General features: G+C 43.5%; 1 protein-coding gene across 3 annotated transcripts in view; it reads right to left on the minus strand.

Annotated features, from left to right (window-relative positions):
- Positions 1-20,201, minus strand: part of SYCP2 (synaptonemal complex protein 2) — a 551,324-nt gene that overhangs the window by 48,547 nt on the left and 482,576 nt on the right. For all 3 annotated transcript variants that reach the window (XM_077252835.1, XM_077252834.1, XM_077252836.1), the window contains 3 exons: positions 15,774-15,911; positions 481-568; positions 221-385 (listed from right to left, as the gene is read on the minus strand). In XM_077252835.1, coding sequence (XP_077108950.1) covers positions 221-385; positions 481-568; positions 15,774-15,911 — 391 coding nt within the window. The remainder of the gene's footprint in view (positions 1-220; positions 386-480; positions 569-15,773; positions 15,912-20,201) is intronic.

Here is a 20,201-nt window from a genome sequence, read left to right on the forward strand (position 1 = left end):
ACAAGCCCTCATACGGTTATGCTGACAGAAGCATTTGAACAGTTATGGCTCTTGGAAAAAGGGAAGGAGAAAGTGAAATCACAAAAGATGAAAAATAGCCTGTTAGGGTGACCATACATCTTGGAAAATGCTGACGCTACAGTTAAACAATTCATATTAAGTTTTCTTTTTGTGAATATATAGCAGTTAGTGACAAAACACTGCAGGATGTTTCTATTACCTTGGGGTACCTGCACATCTGGAGAGGAAAACAGTTTACGTGGGCGCAATTTGATTTTCTTGTGCTTGATTTCATGGTCACTACCTTCATTACTGATGTCAGCATGGAGGCTTCGCTCATTGTTTATGCGTTTGATGTATGATATAGTATCATTTAATGTGGGACCTGTAACATATATCGGAGTAATGAAATACTGTGCAGGTGTAACGTCATCTGCCATTATTAGGAAAGTTTAGAGTAAAACCTCCTTATGGACTTACCGGATTCATGGATGTTTACACAGGTCAATTCACAACTCAATGTTCTTTTTGAACTTGAACCAGAATGAAAGGATGGGCAGGTATTGTCCTAAAAAAAGGAAAACATTATTAGAGCCCAATGCATTTCTACTTGTGCAAAGAGGCATGTTTTGCTGGTGATAAAGATACTACTGCATTGTAAAAGTGTGTATAAAATAAAGATCATGTCACGGCTTAACTGCGACATAGAGGATCCAGAAGACCGCAGCATCTAATTTTTCCTACTCCTGCATTGATTAGAAGCATTTCACCTTCGTATTAAACCTTGATATTTATTTTGGCAGTCCAGGGGTTAATCTGATCTGTCAATCTGTTTGTCAAATTGTCCACATTTCCCTCAATCGATCCCAGGTAGTTTGACTCTCAATAGTCAATACCTTGACCTTTTCTGAACTTTCCTGCCTTTGTGTCCTGTGTCAGAAATACATGCATGGCTTGGGCTAAGCATCTACACTAGGGTTTATCTTCTGGAACCCCTTTTGAGGATCTTCTAAACCATTATTTTCATTTGCTGTAGGCTTCAAAGATCCTTGCAAAGTTTTTCATGTGTGGGCACAGCTGAGGCCCGCGTTGCAGACAATTTTTGTGGCTGTTTAATACTCTACTTAGCAGAAAACGTGGACAAGCTCCATGGAAAATGCCTATATTACATCATCAAACATGGAGGTCGTACTGCAAAATTATTTCCATTTTCCCAAAATCATGAGCACTCTCAGCCATCTAGAGGCTCCCAATAGCTTTTGTCTTGTTTTGTAACTCCTCCTTATGTGCAGGTAAAAAGAGGCGACCCTCCAACTCCTGGCTGTTATGATCCGGTGGTAGGATCACAAAACTGACCTGGCCTGTAAACCAGAATATTAGGACAAGTTCTGGGGATGTGGAAGCTATACTGACCGCAATCCTGATCCTATCCACACACACTAAAGGCAGCCGTGCAGCGTTACCTAAAAACCTAGACGCCTCTTCACAGCCTGAGAAACTGGCTACCCCTAGAGAGAAAGCAAAGACCTCACTTGCCTCAGAGAAATAACCCCAAAGTTTTAGACAGCCCCCCACAAATAATAACGGTGACATAAGGGGAAAATACAAACGTAGAAATGAAACAGGTTTAGCAAATGAGGCCCGCTAACACTACACAGACTGAAGATAGCTAGGAATCTGTGCGGTCAGTACAAAAACTATCAAAAACAAACCACGCAGAGAATACAAGAACCCCCACACCGACTCACGATGTGAGGGGCGCACTCTGCACCCCAGAACTAACCAGCAAGTGAAAAATCACATTAAAGCAAGCTGGACTGAACTAATCATATACTAAGAAACGTTTTCAAGGAAATAATGAGCAAAATGAACAAGCAAGACTTAGCTTCTCCAGTAGGAGACAGGTCACAAGGAAGATCCAGGAGTGATCAGAATCAGGACTGAATACAACGACAGCAGGCAACAAGTGAAGGTCCAGGTGAGTTAAATAGGAACAGCAAAGCAGGAAATGAAGCAGCTGAACCCAGCCACAGACCAGCCATATCGCTAAAGGCCACCAGAGGGAGCCCAAGAACAAACTCACACAGTACCACTCATGACCACAGGAGGGAGCCCGAGAACGGAATTCACAACAGTACCCCCCCTTGAGGAGGGGTCACCGAACCCTCACCAGAGCTCCCAGGCCGAGCCGAATGAAAGCACGAACCAAATCGGCCGCATGGACATCGGAGGCGACAACCCAGGAATTATCCTCCTGACCATAGCCCTTCCATTTAACTAAGTACTTAAGCTTCCGTCTCGAAATACGAGAATCCAAGATCTTATCCACCACATATTCCAACTCCCCCTCGACCAAGACCGGAGCAGGAGGATCAACAGAAGGGACCACAGGCACCACATATCTCCGCAACAATGACCTATGGAACACATTATGAATGGCAAACGATGTTGGGAGGTCCAAACGAAATGACACAGGGTTGAGGATTTCCAAAATCTTATAAGGACCGATGAAACGAGGCTTGAACTTAGGAGAGGAAACCTTCATCAGGACATAACGAGAAGACAACCATACCAAATCCCCCACACGAAGTCGGGGACCCACACAGCGACGGCGATTAGCAAAGCGCTGAGCCTTCTCTTGTGACAACGTCAAATTGTCCACCACGTGGTTCCAAATCTGCTGCAACCTATCCACCACAGAATCCACCCCAGGACAGTCAGAGGGCTCAACCTGACCCGAGGAAAAACGAGGATGAAAACCAGAATTGCAAAAGAAAGGTGAAACCAAAGTAGCAGAACTAGCCCGATTATTGAGGGCGAACTCAGCCAATGGCAAAAAAGTCACCCAATCATCCTGATCAGCAGAAACAAAACATCTCAAATAAGTTTACAAGGTCTGATTAGTTCGTTCGGTTTGGCCATTCGTCTGAGGATGGAAGGCCGACGAAAAAGACAATTCAATGCCCATCTTAGCACAAAAGGACCGCCAAAATCTGGACACAAACTGGGATCCTCTGTCAGACACAATGTTCTCCGGAATACCATGCAAACGAACCACATTCTGAAAAAACTGTGGCACCAAATCGGAGGAGGAAGGCAGCTTAGGCAAGGGCACCAAATGGACCATTTTAGAAAAACGATCACAAACCACCCAGATGACAGACATCCTCTGAGAGACAGGAAGATCCGAAATAAAATCCATGGAAATATGCGTCCAAGGCCTCTTCGGGACAGGCAAAGGCAAAAGCAATCCACTGGCACGAGAACCGCAAGGCTTGGTCCGAGCACAAATCCCACAGGACTGCACAAAGGAACGCACATCCCGCGACAAGGAAGGCCACCAAAAGGACCTCGCCACCAAATCCCTGGTACCAAAAATCCCAGGATGACCCGCCAACACCGAAGAATGAACCTCGGAAATAACTCTACTGGTCCATCTGTCCGGGACAAACAGTCTCTCCGGTGGACAACGGTCAGGTCTATTGGCCTGAAACTCCTGCAACACCCGTCGCAGATCAGGAGAGATGGCAGACAAAATCACCCCCTCTTTGAGGACACCAGCCGGTTCAGAAACTTCCGGGGAGTCAGGTACAAAACTCCTAGAAAGGGCATCAGCCTTCACGCTTTTCGAACCCGGAAGATATGAAACCACGAAATCGAAACGAGAGAAAAACAGCAACCATCGAGCCTGTCTAGGATTTAACCTTTTGGCAGACTCGAGATAAGTCAAATTCTTGTGATCCGTCAAGACCACCACACGATGCTTGGCTCCCTCAAGCCAATGTCGCCACTCCTCAAATGCTCACTTCATTGCCAACAACTCTCGATTACCAACATCATAATTCCGCTCGGCAGGCGAAAACTTTCTTGAAAAGAAAGCACATGGTCTCATCACAGAGCCATCAGAGCTTCTCTGCGACAAGACAGCCCCTGCTCCAATCTCAGAAGCATCAACCTCGACCTGAAAGGGAAGAGAGACATCGGGCTGGCGCAAGACAGGAGCCGAAGAAAACCAACGTTTCAGCTCCTGAAAGGCCTCCACGGCCGCAGGAGACCAATTAGTCACATCAGAACCCTTCTTGGTCAAATCCGTCAAAGGCTTAACCACACTAGAAAAATTAGTGATAAAGCGACGGTAAAAATTAGCAAAACCCAAGAACTTCTGAAGACTCTTCACAGATGTAGGTTGAGTCCAGTCATGAATAGCCTGGACCTTGACTGGATCCATCTCAATAGTAGAAGGAGAAAAAACAAAGCCCAAAAAGGAAACCTTCTGGACTCCGAAGAGACATTTAGAGCCCTTCACAAACAAGGCATTGGCACGCAGGACCTGAAATACCAGCCTGACCTGCTTCACATGAGATTCCCAATCATCAGAAAAGACCAAAATATCGTCCAGGTACACAATCATAAATATCCAGATACTCTCGGAAGATGTCGTGCATGAAGGACATGATACACAGAGGGGGCATTAGAAAGCCCAAAAGGCATCACCAAGTACTCAAAATGGCCTTCGGGCGTATTAAATGCTGTTTTCCATTCATCGCCCTGCTTTATGCGCACAAGATTATACGCTCCTCGAAGATCTATCTTGGTGAACCAACTGGCCCCCCTAATCCGGGCAAACAGATCGGACAACAGTGGCAAGGGGTACTGAAATCTGACCGTGATTTTATTTAGAAGGCGATAATCTATACAGGGTCTCAGAGAACCATCCTTCTTGGCCACAAAAAAGAACCCCGCACCCAAAGGGGACGAGGACGGGCGAATATGCCCCTTCTCCAAAGACTCCTTTATATAACTCCGCATAGCGGCATGTTCTGGTACAGATAAATTAAAAAGTCTTCCCCTTAGGGAACTTACTACCAGGAATCAAATTTATAGCACAATCACAATCCCTATGAGGAGGTAGGGCACTGGATTTGGGCTCATCAAATACATCCTGGTAGTCCGACAAAAATTCAGGGACTTCAGAAGGAGTAGAAGAAGCAATTGACGCCAAAGGAGCATCGCCATAAATCCCCTGGCAACCCCAACTTGACACAGACATTGCTTTCCAATCCAGGACTGGATTATGAGCCGGCAGCCATGGCAGACCCAACACGACAACATCATGCAAATTATGTAGCACAAGAAAGCGAATCACCTCCTGATGTGCAGGAGCCATGCACATAGTCACTTGAGTCCAGTACTGAGGCTTATTCTTGGCCAATGGCGTAGCATCAATTCCCTTTAGTGGGATAGGGAATTGTAAAGGCTCCAAGACAAAACCACAGCGCCTGGCAAATGACAAATCCATCAAATTCAGGGCAGCACCTAAATCCACAAAAGCCATAACTGAGTAGGATGACAGAGAGCAAATCAAAGTAACAGATAAAATGAATTTAGGTTGTACAGTACCAATGGTGACAGACCTGGCGAACCTTTTTGTGCGCTTGGAACACTCTGAGATAACATGAGCAGAATCACCACAGTAAAAGCACAACCCATTCTGACGTCTGTGATTTTGCCGTTCAATTCTGGTCAGAATCGTGTCACATTGCATAGGCTCAGGCTTCTGCTCAGAAAATACCGCCAGATGGTGCACAGGTTTGCGCTCCCGCAAACGCCGATCAATCTGAATGGCCAAAGACGTTGACTCATTCAGACCCGCAGGCGTGGGGAACCCCACCATAACATCCTTAAGGGCTTCAGAAAGACCCTTTCTGAAAATCGCTGCCAGGGCGCACTCATTCCATTGAGTGAGCACAGACCACTTCCTAAACTTCTGACAGTAAACCTCTGCTTCATCCTGACCCTGAGAGAGAGACAGCAAAATCTTTTCTGCCTGGTCTACTAAATTAGGTTCCTCATAAAGCAATCCAAGCGCCAGAAAAAACGCATCCACATTTAGCAATGCAGGATCTCCTGGCGCCAGAGAGAATGCCCAATCTTGAGGGTCACCACGTAACAAAGAAATAACAATTTTAACTTGCTGAACAGAGTCACCAGAGGAGCGAGGTCTCAGAGAAAGAAATAACTTGCAATTATTCTTAAAGTTCAAAAACCTAGATCTATCTCCGGAGAACAGCTCAGGAATTGGTATTTTAGGCTCTGACATAGGACTGCGGACTACATAATCCTGAATGCCCTGTACCCTTGCAGTGAGATGATCCACACTAGAAGACAGACTCTGAATGTCCATATCTGCAGCTGAATTCAGAACCACCCAGAGATTAAGGGGAGGAGAGAGGCTAAACACAGTGCAGAGGAAAAAAAAAAAAAATGACCTCAGGACTTCTCTTCTCCCTCTTCTGCTGCATTAACACTTTGTGGGCCTGCTGTACTGTTATGATCCGGTGGTAGGATCACAAAACTGACCTGACCTGTAAACCAGAATATTAGGACAAGTTCTGGGGATGTGGAAGATATACTGACCGCAATCCTGATCCTATCCACACACACTAAAGGCAGCCGTGGAGCGTTACCTAAAAACCTAGACGCCTCTTCACAGCCTGAGAAACTGGCTACCCCTAGAGAGAAAGCAAAGACCTCACTTGCCTCAGAGAAATAACCCCAAAGTTTTAGACAGCCCCCCACAAATAATAACGGTGACATAAGGGGAAAATACAAACGTAGAAATGAAACAGGTTTAGCAAATGAGGCCCGCTAACACTAGACAGACTGAAGATAGCTAGGAATCTGTGCGGTCAGTACAAAAACTATCAAAAACAAACCACGCAGAGAATACAAGAACCCCCACACCGACTCACGATGTGAGGGGCGCACTCTGCACCCCAGAACTAACCAGCAAGCGAAAAATCACATTAAAGCAAGCTGGACTGAACTCATCATATACTGAGAAACGTTTTCAAAGAAATAATGAGCAAAATGAACAAGCAAGACTTAGCTTCTCCAGTAGGAGACAGGTCACAAGGAAGATCCAGGAGTGATCAGAATCAGGACTGAATAGAACGACAGCAGGCAACAAGTGAAGGTCCAGGTGAGTTAAATAGGAACAGCAAAGCAGGAAATGAAGCAGCTGAACCCAGCCACAGACCAGCCATATCGCTAAAGGCCACCAGAGGGAGCCCAAGAACAAACTCACACAGTACCACTCATGACCACAGGAGGGAGCCCGAGAACGGAATTCACAACACTGGCAACCTTGTTCAGTCTAAGCCTACTCTAGGACTGCAAACTGTCCACTGCATTAAGGTCTTCCTTTCCTGCAGTATATACCTACTGACTGGCACAAAGCTCGTTAGTTTAAGCTTAGTGTCAGTAGGAGGCAGACCTGGATCTGATCCCAGATCAAACTTTTCCTTTTCAAGTTACCCTGTTGTTTTTTTTATTAATCTTTTCCCCTTGTCTTTCAGGTTCTCCTTCTTCAGGGTAACAAGGTGTAATTTCTCATCCTCGTTTCCCGCACTCATGCGACCAAGGGAGCAGTGTGATGTCACCCACTCTCATGCCCGGAGAGCAGGACTTAATCCCGTCACCTCACGGTGCTTCAGGGCAATTCCTGGTGGACAGTCCTAGCCCTTTTCCCTACTCCAGCCTTCTCCTCGGAGCGGGCAGGGAGGAAGACTGTGGTCACTGGTTGTTTCCCCCTTTTGAGAGATTGACACTGTCTTCTGCACCCTCCGGACCATGACGATGCGGGAAGGGGAATGCCATATCCCAGTGTACCTCATCCACTGGGGGATCCTGATGTCATCCTCAAGACTGAAGAGGGATTCGGGACTCACTTTTGAGGTACGTCTGTATCCTCCCAGTGGTCCTCCCTTGCAGGATACAGCCAGAGCTGATGCACTGCTGTGCCCCTCCAGGACACGTTTTAATTTAATGCCCGACTTGGGCCTTCATTACGGCAGTCCCTCTTTTCCAGCCATGCCCCCTTTCCGGCTCGCTGGTCACTCAACACGCTCCTTCTGGATCGCGTGTTTTAGGCCAGTGAGAGAGCTTGCTTCTCTCGTGGTCTCTTCTCCCTCGATACCGGGTCACGACTCCCGCTATCGCATCACTATCAGCGCGTGTTACCCGTGTATTTTTAGGCCTATCACTGGGCCAGTCCACGCTCTCAGCAGGACAGCCAATCAGCAGGCGTGCCCTTCCAATGGATCACCAGCATGCATATGGCCGACCATTCCTCCCTCAGCAATCGATAATTGAACAGGGGTACATCTTCTCCCGGTTCCGTCACTATGTGGTCTAGGACACTACCATCTACTCACAGCTATGCTCTCTGCTACATGCAGCCACAGCTCTGCAGACAACACAGCCTGCAGGGGGACGCAGCAGACCAAGCAGCATCAGCTGGACTGTCGCTGACATTGGGTAGGCTCTGTCTTATTTTTTTTCTTCATGACCTTAGCCCTCCACAGCAATATCAGCAGTACACATCCCTGGGGTGGGCAATTGAGCAGTTGACTTCCTGAGTTGATAGTGCCTTGCGTCAGGTGAGTGGTCTCTCAACACCGCCGTCTTTGACCAGATCTGTCAGAGATGGGGCACCCTGGACATCGACCTAATGGTGTGTCGGATGAACCACTAGGTGCCTCGCTTCGTAGCTAGGTCCTGCGACCCTCTAGCCATTGGTTACGATGCCCTAGTCATTCCGTGGTCCCAATTCCAGCTGACCTACCTATTTCGTCCTCTGCCGCTGATTCCGAAAGTCGTAAAAAAGATCAAGGTGAAGGGAATTCTGGTAGCTCCGGATTGGCTCAGAAGGCCTGGTACGCAGAGTTAGTAAACATGCTTGCGGACGTCCCCTGAAGGCTTCCAGACTATCCAGATCTTCTCTCACAGGGTCCTCTATTTCACCAGAGTTCACGGTATCTGAATTTAATGGCATGGCTGTTGAGGCCGCCATTTTGAGGAAGGCTGTGTTTTCTCCTCAGGTCATTCAGACCATGATTAATGTGAGAAAACCCGCATCCTCGCGCATTTACCCTAGATACTGGAAAGCCTTCTTTTGTTGGAGTTAAGACAATAATTCTGTTCCTATGTCATTTTCCCTTCTCTCCATACTGGCCTTCCTTCAATCAGGTATTGATTCTGTCCTCGCACTCAATACCCTTAAGCGTCAGGTCTCTGCGCTCTCAATCTTTCTTCAGCATAATCTGGCCTCTTGCCCCCAGGTCAAGACTTTCCTTCAGAGGTCACTTGCCTGGCACCTCCTTATTGTCTTTGGGTAGAGCTGTGGGATCTTAATCTTGTACTAGGCGCTCTTCAGCGTCCTTTAGAATTCATTAAGAACACTCCATTTTCTCACCTTTCATGAAATGTTGCCTTTTTGGTTGCCATCATTTCCATCAGGAGAGTCTCTGAGCTGGCAGCACTATCTTACCGTTCCCCTTTTCTCGATCTACATCAGGGCAAGGTGGTTCTTAGACCCGTTCTTTCTTTCCAGCCTAAGGTGGACTCTCCTTTCCACATTAATGAAGAGATTATTCTTCCTTCTTTCTGTCATTCTCTAGTCCATCCCCTGAAGAAGTCTCTCCACAAGCTGAATCTAGTCAGAGCTTTCTGGGTCTCTCTCAATAATGGCTTCCTTTCATCTCTATGATGCCTTGTTTGTCAATAGTGAGGGTCGTTGAAAGGGGAGCAGATTCCAAATCTACCATAGCCCGCTGGATTCGCTTGGCGACACTGGAGGCATATCATGTTCAAGACAGATATCCCCCACCAGGTGTAACAGCTCATTCCACCCAGGCGGTGGGGGCCTCCTGGGTCATTTGTCACCAGGCCCCTACTTCTCAGATTTGTAAGGCTGTGAGATTCTACACGGTTGATACCCACGCCTCATCCGATGTGGGCCTGTGAAGAAAGGCGCCCTCTGTTAATTCTTTTCTCTGTTTCCCACCCTGGGGACTGCTTTATGACATCCCATGGTTACCTGTCCCCCAAAGAAGCAATAAAGAAGGATTTTTGGTACTCACCGTAAAATCTCTTTCTTGGAGCCTTTATTGGGGGACAAACACTCTCCTTGGTTTTGTGCCTATGTGGGGCCTATTGTGGCTTTTGTTGGGCTTGTACATAGTTGTGTTATTGTTGCTCCTCCTACTGCTTTGACACTAACTGACGAGAATTATGCCAGTCGGTGGGTGTATATTGCCGAGGAGGAGCTATTTTTTTTTGCATAGTGTCAGCCTCCTAGCGACAGCAGCATACAATCATGGTTACCTGTGTCCCCCAATGAAGGCTCTAAGAAAGATTTTATGGTGAGTTCCAAAAATTCCTCTTTGCCGGGGGGAGAATTCTCTCCCTTCAGAGAGTATTGCATGGCTCACACTGATGATTCCTGGGTCAGGGATGTGGTATCTCATTATTTAAAGATCAAATTTGCCTCCCTGGCTCCAATAGACTCTTTTCTTCATGCCCTTCAAAAGCTCTCCTTGCTCCCAGCCATCCACGACTTTCATCCAATTTTGAGCCATAGCATGTTTTTCTCCACTCTAGGCTTGGAACATTCCCAATGATACCACTCCATCTTGTTCATAATTCCCAAAAAGGATGGCTTTTGGACTTGAAGAAAGTCAACTGATTTGTGTAATTGCAAACATTTAGCATGAAATCCCTGCATCCTGTCACTTCACTGCAGCTTAATCCATTTCTCTGTTCAGTAGCCATACAGTGGGGGAAATTGTTACACTGCCGATTTTGCATGTTTTCACACCTACAAAGAATGGAGAGGTCTGTAATTTTTATCGTAGATACACTTCAACTTTGAGAGACAGAATCTAAAACCCCCTCCAGAAAATCACATTGTATGTTTTTTCATAATTAATTTGCATTTTACTACATGAAATAAGTATCTGATATAGTAATACTTGAGTAGAAAAAAATGTAATATTTGATACAGAAACCTTTGTTTGCAATTACAGATGTCAAATGATTTCCTATATGCAAATTGCCTCTTCTGAGAAAAAGAGGACTTAAACTCTACAGCGCCACCTATTGGAAGTAGCGATCCTACAAGTCACAATCAACCCTTTAACGAGTCGTGCAATATGACTTAGGATAAAAGCCAAATCAGTATCTCAATTCGCAGACACGGTGTTTCGGGCTGTTGGCCCTCGTCAGTGCGAAGCATGAGAACTGATTTGGCTAGGTGAGAGGCTCTGGACATGGGGTCTAAGGGGTATCGTTTCTCCTTATGGAGAGTGACATACCATCTCTGGCTTGTCAAGGTAAGGAGGCTTATTTGCCGTACAATGCAAATGATTTCCTGTAGCTCTTTACCAAGTTTGCACACATTGCAGCAGGGAATTTGGCCCACTCCTTCATACAGATTTTCTCCAAATCTTTCAGGTTTCTGGGCTGTTGCTGGGCAACATTGAGTTTCAGCTTCCGCTTAAGATTTTCTATTGGGTTTCACTTCTGGCTAGGCCACTCCAGGACCTTGAAATGCTTCTTACGAAGCCACTCCTTAGTTGCCCTGCCTGTGCGTTTTGTGTCCGTGTCATGCAGAAGGACCCAGCCACGACCCATCTTTAATGCTCTTACTGAGAGGAGGTTGTTGGCCAAAATCTTGTGATACATGACACAGTCCATGCTCCCTTCAATACGGTGCAGTTACCTTTGCAGAAAAGCAATCATCCCTGCCCCATGAGGCGAGATCTTGCATGGAGCCCAAGACCGAGGAAGATTGACAGGCATCTTGTGTTTCTTCCATTTTCTAATAATTGCATCAGCAGTTGTTGCCTTCTCATCAAGCTGCTTGCCTATTGTCCTGTAACCCATCTCAGCCTTCTGCAGGTCTACATCTACAAATTTTGTCCATGTGTCCTTAGATAGCTCTTTGGTATTAGCCATGGTGGAGAGGTTGGGGCGTGATTATGTGGACAGGTGTCTTTTATACAGGTAACTAGTTTAAACAGGTGCAATTAATACAGGTAATAAGTGCAGAGTAAGAGGGTTTTTAAAGAAAAACTAACAGGTCTGTGAGAGCCAGAATTCTTGCTGGTTTGTAGGTGATCAAATACTTATTTCATGCAATAAAAGGCAATTTAATTAATTAAAAATCATACAGTGTGATTTTCTGGTTTTTATTTTTAGATTCTGTCTCACACAATTGAAGTGTACCTAACACACAAATTACAGACCTCTCCATTCATTGTAGGTGGGAAAACTTGCAAAATCGGAAGTGTATCAAACACTTATTTTCCACACGGTATATGACACATACCCGTCGTAAAATTCTGCCAGTGCTTTCTCTGTTATGCTTTTATTCTCTTCAATTACAGCTTATTACACTTTTCTTCAGACTAGCGACAACTCCCACTAGTCCTCCTCCAGATGCCAGCTCCCTGTTCTGTTCTACTGTGACAGACAAGTGGCAATCATTCCTTATCTAGATCATTTTCTGAAGGCCTCATTCAGAAACGAGAATCTTTTTAGTCTCCAAATCACCTCCTTAGTGCTCTTCGATTGGCTAATCAACAGAAGACATGTTGGGGTCATTACATCACATGAAATTTTGGAACATGACTTCCGGCAACCGAGTGGGTAGTGTTATTCCTCCACCAGAGAAGCTTTCCATTCTTCAAGCCGCAGTGACTTGTTTCAGAAATCTCTTTGCTCCATCCATTCTTGTATGAAGGTTCTGGATAGGAAGGTCTCAGTTTTTCAGTTTTTTCTTTGCCAGTTTCACAGTTGTTAGAGGCTCCTGGGATCATCACTTTTGTCTCTCCATTCCAAGCAACAAAGACCTTTGTCGGTGGTTGACATTCCCATCTCTGTTCCTATACAGCTCTGGCAAAAATTAAGAGACCACCACATCAAAACTCTGTCATGGGCAGCCCAATTTCCAGACCTGAACCCCATTGAAAACCTCTGGAATGTAATCAAGAGGATGATGGATAGTCACAAGCCATCAAACAAAGAACTGCTTAAATTTCTGCGCCAGAAGCAGTGTGAAAGACTGGTGGAAAGCATGCCAAGATGCATGAAAGCTGTGATTAAAAATCATGGTTATTCCAGAAAATATTGATTTCTGAAGTCTTCCTGAGTTAAAACATTAGTATTGTTGTTTCTAAATGATTAAAAACGTGTTTTATTTGCATTATTTGAAGTCTGAAAGCACTGTTTTTTTAATTTTGACCATTTTTCCTTTTAAGAAAAAAATACAAAATTTATTGCTTGGAAATTAGGAGACATGTTGTCAGAAGTTTACAGACTAAAAGAACAATTTACATTTTACTAAAAAATATACCTATAAAGAGAAAAATCAGACAAACTGAAAATTTTGCAGTGGTCGCTTAATTTTTGCCAGAGCTGTATATTCTTTCGTTCTCTTTCATAGCAGGTGGTGATGATCAGCGCCAGCTTGGCAGTGGTGTTGAACCATCACACCACTCAGTCTCTGTAGAACACTCGCCTCTGCATAAACCTTCTACAACTGAAAATCATTTTTGGGAAAATGAGTTCTCCTCACAGATGTCCTTAGTCAGCTCTGCCATTGCTACGGTACCCCCAACAAGGACCTCTTCGTGTCTTGTGTCAATCAAAAGTTCCCAACCTATATCGCCAGGTCTGAAGATCTGAGAGCCTCTATAGTAGTCTCTCTGGTCCCTCCAATTTAACTGCTTCCCCGGTTTCTCTAGCAAGCAACTAGCCTGGCCAGGTATTCCAACATTATCCAGTTGGTCGCAGACAATCCATGGCCTCTTCTTCCTCACCACAATCTTGTTTCACAAGGTCTGCTGTTCCACCTCAGCTGTGTTTAACCCATTCCTGACATAAGGCATAATAGAACATCTGATGTAAATTTCCCGTGTATGGAGTGGGCTCAGGAGCTGAGCCCGCACCTTCCAGGCAGAAGCCAGCAATAACATATAGCTGGTGTTTGCCTGTAAATACAGCGGCCGGAGCACAATCATCGCTGTAGTTTAACCACTTAAATATTGCTGTCAATATCTGATAGCGGCATGTAAATGGCGCAATTACTGATGTGCGCCATCAGTGGCTTCCCTAGGTTCTCCGTGTGGAACCAATAGGTTGTTGTGAAAGCCAGGTGCCTACTGATGGCCCCCTTCCCTGCGATTTTGGTCATCCTGTGAAGCCCACCCTGTAGCTGGACTTCATAGTAGAATGTTGTTTTCACTATATACTGCAATACTGAGGTATTGCAGTAAGTTGTATAGGCAATCGGATGATCACAGGTTCAGGTCCCCTGTGGGACTAAAAAAATAACTAAAAATGAGAAAAAAATATTAAAATTAATGGTGCAATTCAAATCTACAACTTTGCCTCCAAAAAACAATACAATGTCCCTATGTATAATGCAGTAACAGAAGAAATCAGCTGCCAGTAAACAGTGTTCAGTGGTTGTCTTCCTCTGTACGGGAGAAGCTGTGACTGGATTGCAGTTGCTGTATCTAGCCTTCTCCTCATGCTGCTCCTTAGCACACAGAAATCTATTTTACATCTCTTCTTACCGAACTACATGCAGTATGAAATAACAGCACATCCTCTGTGTTTCCATGCTGCATACTCCCAGTCTTTCCCAACTCGTATCTCCTAGCTGAGAAGCATAAAGTCTTACACAGCTGTAAAATAGTGATACTGCAGTGAGCCCAGACTTCAGCCTCTCTTTCTTGATAGGCCAGAACTATTGTCAATTAATTTTATAGCTTTGTTATTTTAGGTTTTCCTAATGACATATATTGGAGAAAGATAACGTTTTCCAGGGGTTACATGTCCTCTTTAAGATTACATAGGATGACAATTTTTACAACACAATCATACTTTTGTCTATGCTTAACTTGCACATTGCATATACTGTATGTGTAGGTGAGTGCTTTATGTAGAAATGCATATGTGTAGGTGCAATGCTTTATGTAGAAATGTTGTAGTCAGATGGATGAAACACGTAAGGTGGGGTGATGATGATAAAAGGGTTTTTTATTCAAAATGTGTTTCAACGCCGTACTGGTGACATTATCAAGTGAACAAAAACATTTTTTTTTTCACTTGATAAAAACGCCAGTACAAAGTTGAAATTAGTTGTGAATAAAAAAAAACCTTTTATCATCTTCATTTTTGAAGAATCGATTTACTACACCTTACATGTTTCATCCAATTGGATCCAATATTTCCTGGAGGATTTATCCACAAGCCTCAGGGCAGAAGAACAGTTTTCTTCATGCCTACATAGGAATTGTATCAGTCACAAGTCCATCAGGTGATTGTAACCAGCACTCTCCTTCTCTCTCTCTCTTTATAGGGTATCATTCTATTGTGCGGTCTGTTCCACACATCTAAATTTATTTACGTAGAAATGTGGCATCAGAAATTGCATCTTAAACGGAAATTTTGATCAGACCAAGTAATAGCACATTGCAATCATATACTATCATTTACTGATACAGATAATGAAAAACAATTTAGGTTGTATAGATATGTACCATGCAGAAAACTGCTGTTCAGTAACATTTCAATGAACTATAGTACTTACATAGCACTTGGATGTCTGGAGTTGTGTAAAGGGAAAAAAACGAAATCATGGTTCACAGATATGTATGGTATAATCACAGGATATGCTAGATGCTTAATGTATGAGATCACTGGGACCTGCACTTATGCCAAGAAATGGGGGTCAAGCAAACTAGAGAAAAAGTCAACCCAATATGAAGCAAAATCATAAATTAATTCTAAAGAGAAAATAAATAAAGAGGAATGCTTTATACTCTTCATCCTTTTTGGATCCAGCTTCAGTTTAAAAATAATTAAAAAAAAGATGCAAAAGGTCTGCAAAAACTGTGTTCATCCTGAGGGAATGTCATTACCTTTGTTTTCATCTTTAGATGTACCCCTGTTTTGTCTGTGTTTGAGTAAATCTGCACATGTGGCTTCTTGTGCTCATGTCCAGTTATGTCTAGAACATTTACTCCACTTACAGTAGAATGATCCAAACCTATTGTATTCTGAAATAGAGGAGTTGATATCAATATTTTCCACCTTTCATCTCATATTTAACAAGTAGTTTCTCCATATTCAACACAAAGGCCCCAATTCAATAAAGGTTGTCCTCTTTCAGTCAATGTTCTGCCCTAACAAAACAGAGCTGTACTTAATGTCCCAGGGTTCAGAAATGAGTCTCTGCCACTGTTCCCGCTGTCTGACATTGGATGTGGCACTGACATCATGTGAGCTTAGGGGCTCTGCCTGTGTAGACAGAACACCACCTTTTGAAACGCTGAAAAACCCAAACAATTACAGTAATCACATTTTTAATTCACTTTTTAATATATCTTTTCCTAGGACAACACTGAAGATATTACAGTTTGAAGCAATGTAAAGTAGTCAGTGTGCAGCTTGTATAACAGTATAAATTTGGTCTGCCTTCTAAATAACTCAACACACTGCCATTAATGTGTAAACCACTAGCAACAAAAGTGAGTACACCTCCAAGTGAAAATGGACAAATTCTAATTAGCCATTTTCCATCCACGGTGTTATGGGACTATTTAGTGTTACAAGGTATCAGATGGGAATGGGGAGCGTGTGTCGCAAAAGTGCTGTTATCGCTCTCACACGCTCTCTAAGGCTACTTTCACATTAGCATCGTGTGACGCACGTCTCAATGCGTAGTTTTGGAGAAAAACGCATCCTGCAAAGTTGCCCGCAGGATGCGTTTTTTTCTCCATAGACTTTCATTAGTGACGGATTGTCACACGTCGCATCCGTCGTGCGTCGTGTTTTGGCGGACCGTCGGCACAAAAAAACGTTCCATGTAACGTTTTTTTGTGCGTCGAGTCCGCCATTTTCGACCGCACATGTACGGCCGAAACTCCGCCCCCTCCTCCCCGGAACTCACAATGGGCAGCAGATGCATTGTAAAACTGCATCCGCTGCCCACGTTGTGCTACATTAACACACTGACCGTCGGGCCGACGGTTTGCGACGGCCCGTACCGACGGACTAGTGTGAAAGTAGCCTTACTGGTCACTGGAAATTGAACATGGCACCTCATGGCAAATAACTCTCTGAGGAACTGAAGAAAAAAAAAATTATTGCTCTACATAAAGATGGCCCATTAGCAGAGACAAAACCAGTTTGTAAGATATAATTTGAATTAAGGGTCATGCACAAAATTAGATAAGAATCATATAGGAAAACATGATGCAAGAATATGTATGTATGTACCCATATTATGTTTACTAATCTATACTAAACGGTGCTATTTTACTTGTACCCTTCTATGATTATGCTGATTGTTGTCCTTATTTTGGGTATGTGTTAATTTTCCTATAATAATTTTTTGGAGATTATACTATTAGGAGCGATTGATACCCTCTTTTTTTGTAATGTGCCCTACCACCTGGTTTAGCTCCTTTTTTATGGTTTTTATATACTATTTCTAATACAATTTTGCGTTTTATATCTTTATGGTGTTTGACATGTTCTATTCTTCTATAAAGATGGCCCAGGCTATAAGAAGATTGCCAAAACCCTGAACCTGAGCTGCAGCACGGTGGGCAAGACCAGACAGAGGTTTAACAAGACACGTTCAACTCGTCATGGTAGACCAAAGATGAGTGCACATGTTCAGTGTTATATCCAAAGGCTGTCTTTTCAAAATACACATACGAGTGCTGCCAGCACGGCGGCAGAGTTTAAAGGGGTAGGGGGTCAGCCTGTCAGTGTTCAAACCATACGCTGCACACTGCATCACATTGGTCTGGATGGCTGTCGTCACAGAATGCAGCCTCTTCTAAAGATAATGCACAAAAACAGTTTACTGAAGACAAGCAGACTAAGGAAATGGATTACTGGAACCATGTCCTGTGGTCTGATGAGACAAAGATAAACGTATTTGGCTCAGATGGTGTCAAGCGTGTGTGGCGGCAACCAGATGTGGAGTACAAAGACAAGTGTGTCTTGCCTACAGTCAAGCATGGTGGTGGGAATGTCATAGTTTGGAGCTGCGTGAGTGCTGCGAGCTGTGTGGAGCTACAGTTCATTGAGGGAACCATGAGTGCCAACATGTACTGTGACATACTGAAGCAGAGCATGATTCCCTCCCTTCGGAAACTGGACAGCAAGGAAGTATTCCAACATGAAAACGACCCTAAACACACCTTCAAGACGACCATTGCCTTTCTTAAGAAACTGAGGGTAAAGGTGCTGGACTGGCTAATCATGTTTCCAGACCTAAACCCTATTAAGCATATGTGGGGCATCCTCAAACAGAAGGTGGAGGAGCGAAAGGTCTCTAACATCCAGCAGCTCAGAGATGTCGTCATATAGGAGTTAAATGAAGGATATTTGTGGATGGTTTCCATGCTGTTAGATGAGCTGAGACGCATATTCTGGTATAATGAGTGAAAAGGTAGTGGTTTATTCCACGCGATTTGAAGTACAAAATTACTTCTTCAACAGGATTGACCACATGATAGGATTCCAGTGGCAAACTGTGAAGCTCTAGTCAATTTCATGCCCAAGAGAGTTAAGGCAGGGCTTGAAAATAATGGTGTCCACACAAAATATTGACACTTTGATCACAATTTGGCCATTTTCACTTAGGGATGTACTCACTTTTGTTGCCAGAGGTTTAGACATGAATGGCTGTGTGTTGAGTTATTTAGAGAGCACACCAAATTTACACTGTTATACAAGATGAGCACTGACTATTTTACATTGTATCAATGTGTCATATCTTCAGTGTTGTCCCATGAAAAGATATAATAAAATATTTACAAAATTGTGAGGTGTGCACTCTTTTGTACTGAATATTTTTTGGTATACGTGTAATTGTAACAATCCATAATACACAGTGAACAGATTTGTAATTAATGGTCATCAGAAAATTGGGGAAAAAAATGTTGTGATTGTTTTTATTCTCCATTAAATACATAAAAACGTTCAATCAAATGTAACACACGTTTGTCAAAATGGTACTTAAAAGAGCTATAGATTACAACTATGAATGACAAAAGAATTGTCTCAACTATAATATAATTGAGTATATATGCATGTGTTATTTGTATCTGCATATCTTATATATGCTTATGTGTATGTTCATACTACTTTATGCATGTGTAATGTGACAACGTGTGTATAATGTGTCAGCATGTACATATTTTATATACGTGTGCCATATGTGAATATGCATTTAAATGTCCATGTGTTTATGCAGATGAGAGTGATGGAGGCAGGTACCCAGGACAAAGTCCTGCAAAGGACCCCTTTAATGTCGGTGTCCACTCCTGAGATAATTGATTTGGGGCATATTAGAACCAACTCTTATGCTTTGAGGCTAAGTAGATGTGGAGACTTTCAGTGTTTAGTATGTGACTTAGACCTCATTCATACACCTATGTTGTTTTATCTGTTTTTTTCATGAATTCAGCAAACACCCATAACCTATGGTACTATTCATACATGAAGAAAATAGAAATAATAGGGACCTTAAAACATAACATTTATTAATTCTTAAAATGCAAAGACAAAACAACCATAAAAGTCAATGTCCCTCACAGGACAAGCGAAAAACTAGCTAAAATTGTGTAATCGGAGGACCGACTGTCTATCACAGAACCACCAATACCAGTACCACTGGCAATGTAGCAAAAATAGAAATAGAAATGCCCAAAATGTTATGTTTTAAGGTCCCTATTATTGCTATTTTCTTCTATAATTTGAGGGATTCACGCTTTTGCTAATATTTTTTCTTGTGTAACGGTGCTATTCATACATATCTGTATTTTTTCACTCACTGGGTGTCCATGCAAAACTCAAGGAGACATGTCCGTCTTTTTACATTATCACGTATGAAAAGTGTCAATATGAGTATATAGGTTCATGAAAAACACATGTAGTACATGGATTGCAATGGTGTGCCATGCATGTGCTGTCCGTATTCAACATTGCAAAGAATAGGAGAAGCTTTGCAATTTTTTCTTTATCCATCCATCTGTAAAAATACTAATGACACTAATGGTAAAAGCGGACACATACACCATACTGATCCAAAATACTGATCACACCAATACCATTTTTTCATGTACGTGTTTAATAAGGTCTCAGGGCTCATGCAGAAGTCTGAGGCTCTCAGTCCAAACATGCACTGCAATTCACGGACTGGCAGCAGGTCTCCTGACCAAAGTGTGAAAGCCTCATAGAAATATATGAAGCTGTCTTGTTCCGGTTGGGAGACCCACAGCTATTCTACAGTCTGTGATCAGACCGAGATCCACAGACATCTGCATGAG

The sequence above is a fragment of the Ranitomeya variabilis genome, chromosome 4, assembly GCF_051348905.1.
Source record: "Ranitomeya variabilis isolate aRanVar5 chromosome 4, aRanVar5.hap1, whole genome shotgun sequence".
In the NCBI taxonomy this organism is placed as follows: domain Eukaryota; kingdom Metazoa; phylum Chordata; class Amphibia; order Anura; family Dendrobatidae; genus Ranitomeya; species Ranitomeya variabilis.